Source organism: Lotus japonicus, chromosome 4 (assembly GCF_012489685.1).
Source record: "Lotus japonicus ecotype B-129 chromosome 4, LjGifu_v1.2".
Taxonomy (NCBI): domain Eukaryota; kingdom Viridiplantae; phylum Streptophyta; class Magnoliopsida; order Fabales; family Fabaceae; genus Lotus; species Lotus japonicus.
In genome coordinates this window covers 22,413,261-22,430,350 of record NC_080044.1, presented here as the reverse complement: position 1 = coordinate 22,430,350, position 17,090 = coordinate 22,413,261, and the positions used below count along the sequence as shown (strand labels likewise).

Here is a 17,090-nt window from a genome sequence, read left to right as displayed (position 1 = left end):
TTTTTTCCAGACAGAGTAGAAAGGTGACCCCTAAACCTGATAACGAAGGCTTGAAATTTGTAAAGTATATAGGTTTGAATACAACAATATTATAGTAAACGAATGGAATATTTTTATGGGAAAGTCAACTTCAAGAAAGTTCTTTGTAGCTTCTTAGAAATTTAGCATGCAAACAACATTAGCGGTACTATCTCTTTTGACCTTTCAACACCGTGTTCAGGCCGGCTCAAGGGTAAAGCCACCCAAGTAAGGGCTTTAGGTCCAAAAAAAAAAATTTACTAAGTCAAAAATTCCCACGAAATTTTTTTTTAGGTAATAAAACTCACTTTCAAATATGTTTAAGTCCTCATTTAGTGTTAGGCCGGACCTAATCGTAGTTAGTGATGAGCTAACAATTGAATTTCAAAAGCTGAACATATCTAAACCAAATAATAAAAATGAAAATTTTACATCATGTATATAACATTATAACTGGACCGAATAATAAATTTGAGTATTTTATAGCACTATAGCAACCGATTTCAACTCCAACCTATGATCTTTCCGGAAAAAAAAAAAATAAGAAAAAACTCCAACCGATGAATGTTCACACAGAAACCATTAACACAGCTCCAATGCTTAATCAACGTTTTTTTAAAAAAAAACACGTATCTTCCACAGAGTCAATCCTGTTCGAGCCGAGAGACCTCTATAGGCGGCAAAGCTCTTTGTACCTAGTATTTGACACAGTTGCATTATTAACATTGACTTGAATTCTAAACCTCTGCTACCCTGTATATATAGACTCATTTTTACAACAGAGTTATAACATCTCAAATTTGCACCATACTCATTGCCATTTTCATTCCCTTGTGATTCTCTAAGACTCCAACTGAATGTTCAGTTCATCCTTTTCCTCTGCAACCTTGTCCACATGCCTTCATGTGGTTCTTCTCTTTTCAGCCACCTTACTATATTTACAACCTGAGAACACTGCTAGTGCCTTAGGAAATGACACAGACCAATTCTCACTGCTAAAATTCAAACAATCAGTAGCTGACGACCCATTTGATGTTTTGTCTACATGGAACACTTCAACTTACTTTTGCAACTGGCATGGAGTCACATGCAGCCTCAGGCATCAAAGGGTAATTGCCCTGAATCTTCAAGGTTATGGCTTAAGTGGGTTAATACCACCTGAGATTGGTAACCTCACCTTCCTGAGACATGTCAACCTTCAAAACAACAGCTTCCATGGTGAAATCCCACACGAAATAGGCCGTTTGTTCCGGCTTCAGGAGCTCTATCTCACCAACAACATATTAATGGGTCAAATTCCCACAAACTTGTCTCACTGTTCTAAACTCAAAAGCTTGAGTTTAACCAGAAACAAACTTGTTGGCAAAATACCAATGGAGCTTGGCTTTCTAACCAAGCTAGAACAACTATCCATTGGTGTGAACAGTTTAACAGGTCCAATCCCTGCATCTATAGGAAACCTTTCATCTCTTATTACTCTCATTTTGGGAGTCAATAACTTGGAGGGAAATTTGCCAGAAGAGATAGGCCATCTGAAAAACTTGACACATCTCTCTATTGGATCCAATAAACTATCTGGTATGCTTCCTTCTGCACTATTTAACATGTCATCTCTCACTTTCTTCTCAGCTGGAGCCAACCAATTTACTGGCTCTCTACCTTCCAACATGTTCCTCACACTCCCTAATCTCCAACAATTTGGGGTTGGTATGAACATGATCTCAGGTCTAATCCCATCTTCCATTTCCAATGCAACAAGTTTGCTGTTATTTAACATCCCCCGGAATAATTTTGTTGGACAAGTTCCAATTGGAATAGGAAACCTCAAAAATATCCTGTCAATTGCCATGGGACGAAATCATCTAGGGAGTAATTCATCAACTGACTTGGATTTCTTGACATCTTTGACAAACTGCACCAACTTACAAGTGTTGGATTTGAATCTAAACAACTTTGGTGGCTCTTTGCCCAGCTCTGTAGCCAATTTTTCAAGTCAGCTAAATCAGTTATATATTGGAGGCAATCAAATTACTGGGAATATTCCCTCAGGATTAGGAAATCTCAACAACTTGATTGGGTTGGACTTGGAGTATAATCTTCTCACAGGAACCATTCCATCTTCTTTTGGGAAGTTCCAAAAGATGCAATCATTGACTCTAAATTTAAACAAACTTTCAGGGGAAATCCCTTCATCCATTGGAAATCTTAGTCAGTTATTTCAACTTGACCTATCAAGTAATTTTCTGGAAGGAAGCATTCCTCCCAGTTTAGGGAATTGCCATGAGTTGCAATATCTCGCCCTTTCACACAACAACCTTACTGGAACTATTCCTCCAAAGGTTATTGGTCTTCCTTCCTTGTCATTGTTACTGAACTTATCTCATAACTCATTGGATGGAAGCCTTCCCTTTGAAGTTGGGAATCTGAAAAGCATTAACAAGTTGGATGCTTCTAAAAATTCTCTGTCTGGTCCAATTCCTTCAACAATTGGACAGTGCATGAGCTTGGAATACCTTAACTTACAAGGAAACTCCTTCCAAGGAGCCATGCCTTCCTCTTTGGCTTCATTAAAAGGCCTCCAGTATCTTGATTTGTCAAAAAACAACTTGTCTGGAACAATTCCAGAAGGCTTGGAGAATATTCCTGAGCTACAATATTTGAATATTTCTTTTAATAGGCTAGATGGTGAAGTACCAACAGAAGGTGTATTTAGAAATTCAAGTGCTTTATCAGTGAAAGGCAACAGTGACCTTTGTGGGGGTATCAAAGAGCTACATCTACCACCATGCAAAGTAATAGGTAGTAGGACACACAAAAAACATCAAGCTTGGAAGGTAATAGTGATAATAATTCTTGTTCTCTTTCTTCTTCTGTTATCACTCTCTGTTGTGATCTTTTGGAAGAAAAAAGCAAACTTGAGAAGTTCTAATTCTCCAACAACAATGGACCATCTTGCTAAGGTCTCGTACCAGACACTCCACCAAGCAACAAATGGATTCTCTCCTAACAACTTGATAGGATCTGGTGCTTTTGGCTTTGTGTATAAAGGAACCTTGGAATCCGAAGAAAGATATGTTGCTATAAAGGTTCTGAACCTTCAAAAGAAAGGAGCTCACAAGAGTTTCATTGCTGAATGTAATGCGCTCAGAAGTATCCGTCACAGGAATCTGGTTAAGATCATAACATGCTGCTCTAGCATGGATTACAACGGAAATGAATTCAAAGCTCTAGTTTTTGAGTTCATGGAAAATGGAAGCTTAGAGATATGGCTGCATCCGGAATCGGAAATTGGACAACAGCCAAGTTTTAACCTTCTTCAGAGACTAAATATTCTCATAGATGTTGGTTCTGCATTGCACTATCTTCACTATGGACCTGAGCAGCCAATTGTTCACTGTGATTTAAAGCCAAGCAATATCCTTCTTGATAATGACCTGGTTGCCCATGTGAGTGATTTTGGACTAGCAAGACTTCTTTATGCCATCAATGGTGTCTCTGATATGCAAACTAGCACAACTGGAATTAAAGGAACTGTTGGGTATGCTCCTCCAGGTACAGTTTTATATTAGGTTCTTAATTGCAGTAAATTCTAATAGAATTCCTTAGAAACAATTTGTTTTATTAACCTTGACAGTGTTAATTGTGTTACATAAATTTCAGAGTATGGAATGGGAGGGCATGTTTCAATACTGGGTGACATGTATAGTTTTGGAATCCTTGTACTGGAAATACTAACAGGAAGGAAACCCACAGATGAAATGTTTACAAATGGAATGAATCTTCATACTTTTGTGAAGGTTTCTTTGCCAGAAAAACTATTGCAGATAGTGGACTCAGCCCTTCTTCCAATTGAATTAAAACAAGCATCAGCAGAAGAAGAAAAATATAGTGATCAGAACCTGAGCCATATGGATCATGATGATCTGAAAAAGTGCTTACTTGATCTCTTTTGCATTGGTCTTGCTTGTTCAGCAGAATCACCAAAGGGAAGAATGAATATGAAGGATGTCACCAAGGAACTTAATCTAATCAGGAATGCCCTCTCTTTGGATACTTCTGATTAGGGTGTGACCGTGTGATATATATCATATATGTATTAAATGTATATGTATATTAAGTGTGCTGTGTGGATTATGAAATTTATCTTGGTTAGTTCTATCTCCATACAAATATTGTTCACATATGACATCTCAGCTAAAGTTCAAAATACATCAGATGTCAATTTGTCAAGTTTTAGATTACCTAATATCCACCTTTTTGTTCTGCAATTCGTGAACAAAATCTAAATTGAACTTGCTACGCAAACTAAATGGAAAATGTCGTGATGTGTGAAGATTGGTGCCCTTACTTTTTTCTAAAGAACTCAATGGCTTAAAAGCAGTACAATTCAAAATTGTTATCGAAGTTTTTTTTTTTAAACATTATCTAAGTTTCCAAAGTGGTGAGCATTTGAATCGACTTTTATATACGTACATCTACTTCCAGATTTCCTATGCCAATAACCTCAATATGAGAGAAAAATTAAAGGATGAGAAAAGAGAAAAACAATGTATTGGAAAAAATAGATAAAGAAAAAAAATTTAAGGTGTATATTATTAATTAAAGGATGAGAAAAGAGAAAAACAATGTATAGTAAAAAATAGATAAAGGAATTTTCAAAAAAAAATAAAGAAAAAAAATTTAGGGTGTATATCATTATTTGGATATTTAAACCTCGGGATTGATAAAATTAAAGCTATGCAACACTTTTATTATATTTTTTTTACTTTTTTGATCCTTGGGTTTTTTTCTATTACATTTTTTATCGATAAAAAAAGTATAATTCAAAAGACAAGAGATATTGAAAATAAATAAATTAAAAAATATAAATATAAAAAGGTTTAAATATGTGCATGTTTTGGTCAGAAGTGAAAACGAACAGAGCAAGAAACCTACCTTAGCAAAATAGGTCAGAAGCTCGCTAGAGAAAGGCTGGAGGTCGTGTCGTGGTGGTCGTCGAATGGTTCTAGTAGTTGAGAGAGTAGGGATGAAGAGAGAAATGAGAAGCGGGTCAAAGGGAGGTAAGGTTCGAACAAAAGTAAAATTCTAAGGGCTTTCCATTGGGAAAACCTGAAACTACCCCTAAAAAACACCCCAAAAGTTTAAATTTTGAGGGCAATTTTGAAAAACAAACCCCATCGCAATCGTGCTAGGATCATGTGGGAAAGGCCTCAAGTTTGGCCACAATCCCAACCGCGATGGTGAACTGGGATGGGATGGGGGGTCTTCGTCATAGCACATTTAGGATGGGATGTGATCCCGAGATCCCGCCCGGACTAATAATATAGGTTCAAACAGCCGCTAAAAAATGTATCCTTTAAAAAGTCAACTTAATTTTTTTTAACGTACTTATTTATATATTTAAAAGTCTTAAAAATTGTTTACAACTTAAAGCCATAAAAATGCCTTTTTAAATCTCTTAAATTGTTTTAAGAAATATGATCTGAATTAGCATAGCAAGAAAGAAGCTGGGATCTACAACCACAAATGGTCAGAATTGTTAGCCACAAGCTACAAATTTGTCTTGAAGACAAAACCATCCAAAATTTATGGGAAGGCAAACTTGCTAGTTTGCTTCTATTCGAAGAGTGCATAAAGGAATAACAATAAATTACATGTACAAGAGTGAGCTACCAAAAGCTACTGTGGGGAATTTTGAGGGGGTGCACATTTACAAACCTCTCTACCAGTAATGCACTACACTCAACCACGGCTTGGTGTGGCGGTTACTGAGTCAGGTTTTGCCTCAACAGATGAGGGTTCTGAATCAGAATCACAATTCTTCACATCTGTCTTGTTCATCTTATCAATTAATGAGTGCCTGATATGTGAACCAACCACCCTAGTAACCTCAAAAAGATTTATCACTGGAGAGCAACTTGTAGTCATACTCATAGGGGAATTGGGATTGCTTAAAGCATCCTCCTGCAATATATCTCCTATTCTTGATAGGATGCTGAAGGCTAAATTTCCAAGAACTCTGGAATATGCTTCCAAAATGGAATACCCAATATCCTACAAAAATAAATAAAAAGAAATCAACATTGCCTCTAATTTGTCATTGCCTGTAAATGTTTGCAGTATAAACTATAAAGTAAAACTCACCTTGCCATATTGAACTTTTGCAGCATCCAGAAATGTTTGAGGAAGATTTGGGTATTCGGTTTTAAGCTGCTTTATAAGTGTTTCTGCACGGTCCAACAATGTTTCCATCTTATCCATACCTGACACAGGGTCTTTCTTGAAAGACCACGAGGTTCGTAGTGGGGATCTGCCATTTTGTTCTTGCTTTACTCTCTCTTTCCATGAAAATGTAGCAGCTTCCAATCTATTAATGGTCTCTAGGGCACTATGTTCAGATTTCAAATTGAGAGATTCAAGAATTTCTTCTCCAGAATTAGATTCAGCCATCAAAACCTTGTGCAGTTGCTCTCCAAGGGTTGCCTTTCCAGACTATACAGCACAGAAACAGATTTACTTAATGATAAGATGAAGGTTGTAATAACATACAAAAATATTCTAGGTTGCATTGATATTCTCTATTTCTACATCCAAGAATGAAAAAAAATCCTCATGACCAGTGTTATTTTAATGTAGTCTTGTTGTGAATGAAACTAAGCTCAGATTAAGGACAGAACATATTTCTTAAGATCATACTTTACACCTTTAATAGCATTCAACTTTAAACATTTATAGACGAAAATAGAACCCCATTTTATTCATCATCATGTTTAAAATCTTTAACCCCACTCTACTCCTCACATGGATTATCCTTTTTTTGGCTATCTTGCTGCGCGCAGTTTGCCTGAGGCTAAAAATATAATTTCAATAAAGATTGAAGTTACCCAACCCTCAAAGTTTATTACTGTTATGAACCAATTATACCAAAAGCTTAAACTGTTGGATAAAGGATAGATGAAAGTTTTTATATTTCTAATACGCCCCTCACGTAAAAGCCCATTGGGCTTGAAATATTGACAATGCACACTGCCACTCCCCTCCCCCGTCTTTGCGGTGAAATTCAAATTTTTTATTAAAATAATTTGGGTAATTGGTCATAGGAAGGTCTGATACCATGGCATGAACCAATTATCTCAAAAGCTTACATTGTTAGGTAAAGGACACATGAATGGTTTTGTATCATATTTCTAACAATTACCTTCAGAAGTGCATCTTTAATTATTGATGGCACGGGCATTTCAAGCAACACATTGTCATTGATAGCTTTGGCAGCCTTGAATACTTGATGTACTATCCTTCCCTGATGAAGTAGCCTCTTTCTTTCAGTGTCAGAAAGCCCAGTTGCTGGTACTTGGGGTGATGGAAGCCACCATCTTTTGCTTTGTTTTCCACTTGTGTTCCTCCCTTCTGCCTGGCTTGCTCCCTTGGCATAGCAAAACTCGGTATGCACCATTGAGTCAAGAGCCTCCTGTCAAACAGAACATCAGAAAGATGAGCCAAACTGCTAACAGTGTTTCGAGATCTCTGATGAGAATGAAGAGATGACCCACAATAAGCATAGAGTCCAACTTGTGAAGTGCTGGAAGATTCATGCCGATGTCTGCCCGGGCTTTTGGAGTCATTATCTGTCAAAAGATGAGTATTAACTTAATTTAAGGCAATGCGATATTTATAAAATACTGCGATATTTATAAAATACTATACTCTTCTCTTTCCAGTTCAAACAAAAGATACCTCAAAGATCCCTCCATTAGCACCATTTTGCTTAGCAGGAACTAGTTCAACCATATAGTTGGTAGGAGACAGAAACCAGTCCATTTCTCTTCGCCATTTGTTCTTCCTTTCTTCAGATAGAGGTTCCAATTTCCACAACTCACCGAAAACCGTCACTGCATATTTTCATCTTGCTTTTAGATTCGCTTAAAAAAAAACAGAGGAAGAACATAAAACAGCTTGAAGGTGGAATTCTGCGGTCCTAAACTTAAAAGATCTTCTCTATATGCCATTTTCCACATCAAACCTTTGACAAGGCACCTATTTCTTTTTCTTCAGTGATAAGTTTATAAAGTTCAAACTAAATGTACTTATCAATGGATAACCAGAAAGAATGAAAACATGGTAGAAAATGCATTTAGAGCCAACCTGCTAGGTTAGTGATGGCATTGGACAGTGCTAAAGCTGTGTTAGAGCCCTTAGTTCCTCCTGTAACATCATCACCTAGCAACAGCTTTGCAAACTTTTCTTTCATGGCTTCTACATCTGAATATTGGACGGTAGATGCAGGCTTCTCTTTCATATAAAAATGTTGAGGGCTTTCTGAGAGTTCCCAATCTTCCAATCCATGTTCATCCCTTTTCATTGGCAAACATTTCGAAGAGAATGAATCAAAAGCATCTTTACTGGATGAACAACTGGAGTCATCGTCATTGAATGAATCAGTTATACATCCATCTCCTCTACTAGTTCTGCTTTCATCTTCATAAGATTGATTATCAAGAATGCAACCCTCAAGGCCATTATATGTCATAATCCCTGAAATATTCCATTATAAATTCATAAACATGTGATTTCTAGAACCTGCCATGGTTAGATTTAGCAATATTGCCAAAACCTCAAGAACAAGATGAACATTTAGCTGTAAATGTCAAAAATGGAAGAACATACTCTCTCATTGATGTTGGACAAATAAAGTAATGTAATGAAACTAAAGTAGTATAAGAAGAAATAAAAGCAAAACTGGAACTAAGTTTATAGTGGAGCTAATATGACTTCTTTTTTTTGTCTAACACATGTATCCTCTGCAAGATGCAATCATATGTTCGAGTTAGGATCATTCACATCCTAGTGTGACTAGCTCTCCTGGGAGGTTTTATCCATACCCAAGACTCAAACCGGAGGCTTTCTTAAACGGAATCAATACCAATTGAACCTATCACCCATTGGTGGAGATAATATGACTTTAGTACATGATTTCAATCGGTAATTATGATAATTGTTCAATTAGTTTTTTTTGTTACAAGAGGAAAACTAATTGTTCAATTAGTTAAATATGAATATCATGGGCAGGTAGGTAATTTCTGGAAAACGAATCAATTAATAATTATACCAGTAATCAAGCAATCAGATATAATGTGGACAATGTTTAGGGTAAAGACAAATTAAAATATGTAATTAGGGCTTGACTGGAAAATTAAAAGAGAATATGTTGAAGTGAGTAATGCGGGACTAGAAAGCTTCAAAGAAACTTGAATGGCATTACTCTAACAGATGTTGCTTAAGGGAAAACTCATTTTTTTCACGTAATCACAAAAAACAAGCTAAGTAATTACAGTGATTCTATCACATTGTTAATTCATATGTATTCCCTTTCATTTATTGCCAATAAACCGGAGAATTGTTTGGACAAAAGAATCTACTGTACCGTTGTCCTACGAAATGCTTTCATAAAGATATGTCAGATGTTCACACCAGAGAAAAGGGCATAACAATCGGTCAAATTTGTCCACATCATAAATGCAGCACACATGGTCACATGCAAGTTATATCAGCAAACTTAGTTTAATTTTTTTCCTTTTTTAACAGTGTAGCCACCTTGCTTGTGTGTGATAAGATAACGATGAAAGATTTAACATGTCAAAAATATTATAGTTCGGGACCTTGTAATAACAAAAATATAAATTGGAAGTTTTCTGGTGGGGGACAATGAGTACGATAGATCATCAAATAGAAAACAACAAATGTTTGAAATACAAATAGGAAGGAAAATATTCCATATTTTATTTATCTTCATTTTCATTGCAAAGGATATATATATATATATATATATATATATATATATATTTAGCATTTTTTACAAAATTATAAAAACAACAAACGAAAAAAATATTATAACGCTCTAATAATTATTAGAGAAAATTAATTATTCAAGAAAATTCTACCTCTACCATTCCGTTGTCTAAAATCACTTAAATTTAGCTTTTGAAGGATAACCATTTTACTGAACAAGAATTCTAATTGAGAAAATAAATCAACTAAACCTTGAAAGTTGTAAACTTAATTGATCAACTGACATTGTTGATTTTTTTCTAATGGTATGTCACCGGCATGACCGTTTTCTTCTCCTTAAATTAAAAAAAAATATATAAATTGGAGCCTGATTGGCTGATTCTTTAAGAATGCATGCTGCTAGTGCTGATTAGTCACTGTATAACAAAGAATTAATACAGACCAAAGAATAAAATAAACACAAATGTCAGATCCCTCAGTGATCTAAATTTGACTAATGGTATATTTGAAAGATCTCTATTTTATAAAATGAAAACCAACTGTTATTCTATTTAATCTAATGTAGTGTGTTAAAATTAAATTGTAATGATTTTAATATTGATAATCCAAAAGTTAAATTAACTACTAAATATAGTATTATTTAAAAGGAAGAGAAAACAAGACTAATAATTAAAGGTGGTTGCTAGGATACCTCAACACTTAGTTGGGGTATAATACAAGACGTGAGGTGGACCAATACCATTTAAGTGGGTGTTTCTTCTTTTTACCATATATGTTTTAAAATGAATAAAAAATTTAAATACCCTGTCAGATGTCGGTTTCCTATTAATACACGTCAAATCGCATCAGTTATGTACCATACAATGAAGGTACGGTAGAATTCACCATAATAAAATGCAAGATTCATGTTCAATATAACACTAGTGAGAACTGAGAACTCTAGTGTAAAAGTGTTATGCATAAAAGTTCATTGATTATGATGACATATTTTGAACTATATAAATAATCCTTTCATATAATTAACAAATTATTTTCTGGTAACTCTGATCAAATGATCCACCTTAAATAAATAAATGATCATACAAGGATGAAAATTGGGAGTAAGAACTTACTATCTGGCTCGTCATAATCAATGCTAATTTTGGTTTCCCTGGCGCAGCAAGTTAGTCTTTTTCTAATCAGCAGCATCTTTTCTCTCTTCCCTCTATCTACTGCTGTAGTTTGAATTCTGGCTTCACTGAAATGTCACTGTTGTTTCAATAAATAGCACTGTGTCCATCACCAACAATATGCCAAAGTTATTATCTTAGAAACAATTTAGTCATTCACATCCACATACCAAAACAAAGCAAAATAAGGTCCTTAAGGCTTCAAAAAGTATTACACGTAATTCATGGGCCCGTTTATTATCGCTTGATTTTGAAGTTAATTAATGGGCCCATTTAATTGTATTTTAATAGATTTATAAAAAAATTGGAAATTCATTTGTTTATAAAAAAATTTGCTTTTCATTTAAAAGTACACTAAAAATAATAGATCATTTCTAAAACTACTCAAAATAACTTAAGAAAATAATTAATCAGTTCAGTTCTATGCTTTCTTTACAAATAATTTTCTCCAAAAACACACACAAACACATAAAAATATACATAGGAGGTTAGTTTTTTTTGAAATAAGTGATTATTCTTTTGGTACATTGGAAAGATAATAAGTGATTATTTAACAAAATAAACAATAACAAACCAGCTTTAGACAACTAGACAATGAATATATACTATTGAACTGAGTCAAAACATCTTAACTTAGAGCCTTTTAATATAAATTATAAACAGTTTTCTGATGTATAAAAAAAATATAAATTATAAATACTTTCAGTTAATTTAAAAAATATATCATTTTGATTTATTTGCACAACTTTTAATGAATAATTTTTTTAAACAATATAAATATAAGGCCAGCCCATTCCTACAACATTTGTTTGGGAATTAAATAATTAATTATTCATTACTCAAGTGGCAAAAGAGGGGAAGGAAAAAAGCAAAAATAGAACACTGTTCGAGCAAAAAGGGCTTTACATATGGCATAACTTTTTGAAAGGTAAGGTCAAAAAAAGTGTGAGAACCAAAAAATTCGTCAGATGCAGCATGTGTCATACAAACTCACCTTTCTTCTTCCTAATTTTTCTAAAATATAAATAATTACTAATGCATGAAGGTTTTTCCCCAAACATTTCCAACGAAGATCCAATCAAACAGAACAAGTTCGATTTCACAAATAGAAAAGGAAAAATTCAATACAACAACAACAACTACTCCAAATCTACGAAATGGAAACGCAGCGTTTAGTTGAAGCAGATTGCAGCGTTTAGCATAGCAAGGTTTCACAGTGAATCGATAAAAACAAATTGCAGAAACAGATTGCAGAGTAGCAGAAAGTAATAGTAGTAAAAATGAAGCAGAGGAAGAAGAAAATACCTGAGGTGGTTGAAATGTTTGAGTTTCGAACAGGGTTTCTTGGCATTGTTGAGGTGTTAAATTTAGCGTCAGTGTTATAGAAGTGAAGAATGCATTAATAGTGATATGGCTGTGCATTTATGAGGTGGGGAGAACAAGAATTGAAACGGTAATGGCTAAGAGAGAGTGTGAAAGAGAGAGCATTAATGCGTTTCGTTTTGATGACGAAGAAGAAGAAATAGAGAGAGAGCGTTGTTGAACGCGTCGTTGCGGTGTTTGGGCCGTTGGATGAAATGGGACCTCCTGAGAGTGATTACGCGAACGGTTACGATGCGGGCGCGATGTGATTGCGCCGTACTCTGTTCTCGAAGAAGTCGAAGAAATGACTTTCTTGTGAGAAGCTTTTATTATGTTATGGCCTTATGGGATTTCAAAAATTAAAAAAATGGTTCAATTTCATGCCATGTGTCCTACGTAATTTGGACCTCATTTACTTATTGGACCGAGGTGACCAATACATTTAATATGAATAATCTCCATCTTTGTGTTTGAATTTAAATGTTTAGGTTAATAAATGCTTGTATCCGTCATTCCGGATTAATGATTTTTGTGCTAGTTTAAAATTAAAATACCCCTTCAACTCAACCATAAGTCTCAACGCTCTCCGAATGATAACTCACTTGGAATTGATTTTTAAGTCCCACATTGTTAAGTTTCTAAAATAAAAAAAGAGGTTAAAAATTAGTTATAGCAGAAGTCTCACATTTCTTAATGTGGTGAAGCAAGGGGAAGACCAAGGCTTAGGGATGGCAATGGGTAGAGTACTATAGTACTCATCCTCATACTCACTTTTTCAAAAAAGCTTAATTGCACTTTTGGTCCCCCAACTTTGGCCTTCCTGCGAAAATCGTCCCCGAACTTCAAAATTAGCAAAAACCATCCTCAACGTTTACACTGTTGCAAAACTGGTCCGTCGTTACACTTCCGTCTAAAAACTAACGTTTTCTGGGTAAAAAATAATAAAATAATAAAAACTTCATCATCTTCATCTTCTTCATACCTTCAAACCCAAAATTCCAGAAAAAAATAATAAAAAAAATCATGATTCAAGAATCTCATTACAAACTAACAATTAATCAAGCATAAATTCTGAGGCACAAATATTGATATTGCATTTTCTAATATGGAAAAGAATTGAATCTGGGTTTCCCTGAGCTTTGGAGAAAATTAATCTTTATTCATCATCATACAACAAAAACTCAGAATATGAAATTTACTCCTCATTATCTCCAATAGTCTTTCATCATCCTCATCCCTAACAACAACAAAAACTCAAAAAAAATGAATTATTTATCATCTCTTCATCCTCACCCAAAAAGCACAAGAGTGCCTACAATAATTTTAAGAAACATTAGAAAGGAAAAAAATTCAACTGCTGGTAATAATTTTTCATCTTCAAAGGAAACAACACTGATCCACTTTGCTATATTCATTGTCGTCACCATGTTCCGGCCAACAACACATCAAACGGTGAGCGGCACAGTGAGCGACAAGGCGAAGATCAAAGAAGGGACGCTTAAGCGCTCCTGCTCCACCACGAAGATAGGATCTGAACCCCTATCCTCTGCGAGATGTGCTGCAACAACCCAACACATGGTTCGCTACGTCATGTCACGCCGAAGCAGCACAAGCGAGAAGCAGAGCGCAAGAAAATGAGTTTTTTTTTTGGGTTTGTTGATGGGAGAATATTACTCTTCTTCGATCTCATCATCTTCAATCCAACCCAGATCTGCAACGACAATGGAACCCGTATCAAGTTTTGAGTTGGTTTTGAAGCTCAAAGAAATATTTGGGGTTGATTTATGGAAGGTTGATGCTGGTTTTGAAGCTCAGAGAAACCCATATCGTTTGCGAACTTCTCCACCACTATATTTTTGTGCCTCAGAATTTATGCTTGATTAATTGTTAGTTTGTAATGAGATTCTTAAATCATGCATTTTTTTTTTTTGTTTTTTCTGGAATTCTAAGTTTGAAGGTATGAAGAAGATGAAGATGATGAAGTTTTTTCTTATTTTATTATTTTTTTTACCCAGAAAACGTTAGTTTTTAGACGGAAGTGTAACGACGGACCAATTTTGCAATAGAGTGTAAACGTTGAGGATGGTTTTTGCTAATTTTGAAGTTCGGGGACGATTTTCGCAGGAAGGCCAAAGTTGGGGGATCAAAAGTGCAATTAAGCCTTTCAAAAATTACTTATACCCGTCCACATACCTGCGTGGGTAGCAACTCGAATGCTCGTCCCCGTACCTTCTGAGTACCTTTATGCCCGTACCCGAGCCTATTACCCGCAATTCAGCTAACCAAAATATAATTTTTCACTATTTTTGTTAATAGAAAAAAAAATACAACTAACTTTTTAAATAAAGAATACAAAAGATTATCCGAATACTTAACAATAAAATCATTCAACTAAACATATTTTTTAGAATTGTAGGTTATTAACTTACTAATTTTAAAAATAAGTGGGAGTAAATTAACAATAATTATCAATACCTTACATACTCACCTTTTTTTTAAAGAGTAAGTTTGAACGTTATACCTTAAGTTAATTTGTTAATAACTTAATATATCACCAAATAATAATAATAATAATAAGGCTAAAAAGCACTTTTGGCCCCTGATGTTTCAAGTTTGTGCAGATTCTGCCCCTACTCTATTTTTGTCGATGTTTCTACCCCTCATGTTTTCAAACAGTGCACCGTCTACCCCTCCGTCAGTCAGACGTTAAAAAACTAACGGAATGAGCTGATTTGACTTTTTTTATATATTTTTTGGACCTGTCACGTGGAAATTACAAGTGAAATTGGTAAAAAGGGGCATGGGAGATTCAAACTCGAGACCTGTTTAAGTAGCAAAACATGCATTTAACCAGTTCAGTTACATACATAATTGATATATACATCAAGAAAATTTAATTTATATCATTTCCTTGATCATCATCAACTTCATATACTCTTCTTCATCTCTCCAATCCACTCAGGAACCTCTCCTGAGAAAGCCTGACTGACGGAGGGGTAGATGGTGCACTGTTTGAAAATATGAGGGGTAGAAACGTCGACAAAAATAGAGTAGGGGAAGAATTTGCACAAACTTGAAACATTAGGGGCCAAAAATGCTTTTTAGCCTAATAATAATAATAATATATGTGTGCGAGTATGGGGCGGGTTTGGTACTATAATGCTCATACCCGCACTCATACCCACTACTTTTTGCGGGTAGTTACCCATACCCAACCCCATGCCCATCTAGCGGGTTTTTACCCTACCCATGGTGGGTATTTTTTGCGGGTACCCTATGGGTCCGAGATCCATTGTCATCCCTACCAAGGCTATATATTAGACCTAGGTTCTTTGTTTTTAGATGTATCATTCAGTAGCACTTTAAGCTTATATCCGACTTAGTTTAAATATTTGCTTTGCAAGAGTGTGGTTGTACTGGGGCATTAGGGTGAGAGTGAGAGAAGTCTATATTTTGTAGCAATTTTCACATAGTGATAATTCTTTGGTTGTCGGTTTAAACAACAGTCGTGGTTTTTTCTCCGGTTTTGGAGTTTTCACGTAATTTTCTTGTGTTGTGATTGTGTTTTAATTTTTCTTCAGCTTTGTCGTTTTCCAACAGTGATATCAAGAGCTTCGGTTCGATGAGATATCACAATTCTTATTATGCTTTGTGGTTGCAGTATTATCTGATCTTCCACACCAGAAAAGAAGTGTGATATTGTGAAGGTGCTGAAGAAGAAGTTTGCAGCTGCTATGTCTTATTCAAGCGCTATGAAGTTTGACATAGAGAAGTTTGATGGAAGAATCAACTTTGGCTTGTGGAAAGTAGAAGTCAAGGATGTGCTGATACAATCAAGATTACACAAGGCGCTGAAAGTAAACACTTCCAACATGCTGGCCGACAAGTGAGAGGAACTAGATTTGAGGGTTGCAAGTGCAATTCGTCTGTCTTTGCAAAAGAGTGTTCTTGCAAATGTGCATAATTTGTCATCAGCCAAGGAACTCTAGGAGAAGCTTGAAGGGTTATATCAGGCAAAGGGCATCTCAAATCGGTTGTTTCTGAAGGAGAAATTCCATAATCTGCGCATGGTTGAAGGTACGAAAATCTCTGATCATCTCAGTACTTTGAATAATATTATCTCCGATCTGGAATCTATTAAAGTTGAGATTAATGATGAAGATAAAGCGTTAAGGCTCATTTTGTCCCTTCTATCTTCCTAAGTTCATCTGAAACCTGTTTTGATGTATGGGAAGGAAAGTTTGAGTTTTGAAGAAGTTGCAACTAAAATTATTTCTGAAGAAAGAAGAATGAAAAATGATGAAAGCACTTCATCAAGCTCAACATTGCTAACTGGAGGTGGGGCTAATGGGAAGAAGATCCATGCAAAGAATTTTGCGTGCTGGAAGTGTGGAAAGTCTGGGCATGTGAAAAGAAATTGTCCAGGTGGGGAAGTATTTGAAAAAGACTCTGAGGTAAGTGCTAGCACTGCCTCCCTTTTTGTGGGAGATGATGGTGATCTCATCTAGAAGATAAAGTTTGTCCTTATGATATTTTCCGCTATACCATGGAAAAGGACAAGTTATTGCTAGCAGATTCAGAAACAACACACGAGCATTGGTTGGCATTGATGCAAGGTGTGTGGTGAGAGGTGTCGATGGATGAAGAACTTCCTGGAAGCCAACATGAGAGTTGCACCATAAAATTTCAACAAGGTTTCGACATGTGGAAATTCTTGGAATGGTTTAGTTCCAAGTGAAGAAAATTCTTGGATGA

At 35.3% G+C, this 17,090-nt stretch overlaps 2 protein-coding genes across 4 annotated transcripts; one reads left to right on the top strand and one right to left on the bottom strand.

Annotated features, from left to right (window-relative positions):
• Positions 1 to 523: 523 nt before the first annotated feature.
• On the top strand, positions 524 to 4,305 carry LOC130711275 (putative receptor-like protein kinase At3g47110). Its single transcript, XM_057560822.1, has 2 exons — positions 524 to 3,570; positions 3,679 to 4,305. The coding sequence occupies exons 1-2, from the start codon at positions 876 to 878 to the stop codon at positions 4,080 to 4,082; spliced, it is 3,099 nt and encodes a 1,032-aa protein (XP_057416805.1). The 5' UTR covers positions 524 to 875; the 3' UTR covers positions 4,083 to 4,305.
• Positions 4,306 to 5,511: 1,206 nt separating this feature from the next.
• LOC130715325 (rop guanine nucleotide exchange factor 14-like) lies at positions 5,512 to 12,609 on the bottom strand. Of its 3 annotated transcripts, none has more exons than XM_057565413.1 (8): positions 12,279 to 12,609; positions 10,917 to 11,052; positions 8,161 to 8,550; positions 7,753 to 7,907; positions 7,569 to 7,643; positions 7,217 to 7,486; positions 6,163 to 6,510; positions 5,512 to 6,072 (listed from the first exon to the last, which is right to left on the bottom strand). In XM_057565413.1, exons 2-8 carry the CDS (start codon positions 10,990 to 10,992, stop codon positions 5,761 to 5,763), a joined length of 1,626 nt encoding a protein of 541 aa, XP_057421396.1. In that variant the 5' UTR covers positions 10,993 to 11,052; positions 12,279 to 12,609; the 3' UTR covers positions 5,512 to 5,760. The 3 variants fall into 3 exon arrangements, with proteins under 3 accessions (XP_057421396.1, XP_057421397.1, XP_057421395.1); XM_057565414.1 differs by having other exon boundaries at positions 10,917 to 11,041; XM_057565412.1 differs by having other exon boundaries at positions 10,917 to 11,073; positions 12,279 to 12,608.
• Positions 12,610 to 17,090: the final 4,481 nt, after the last annotated feature.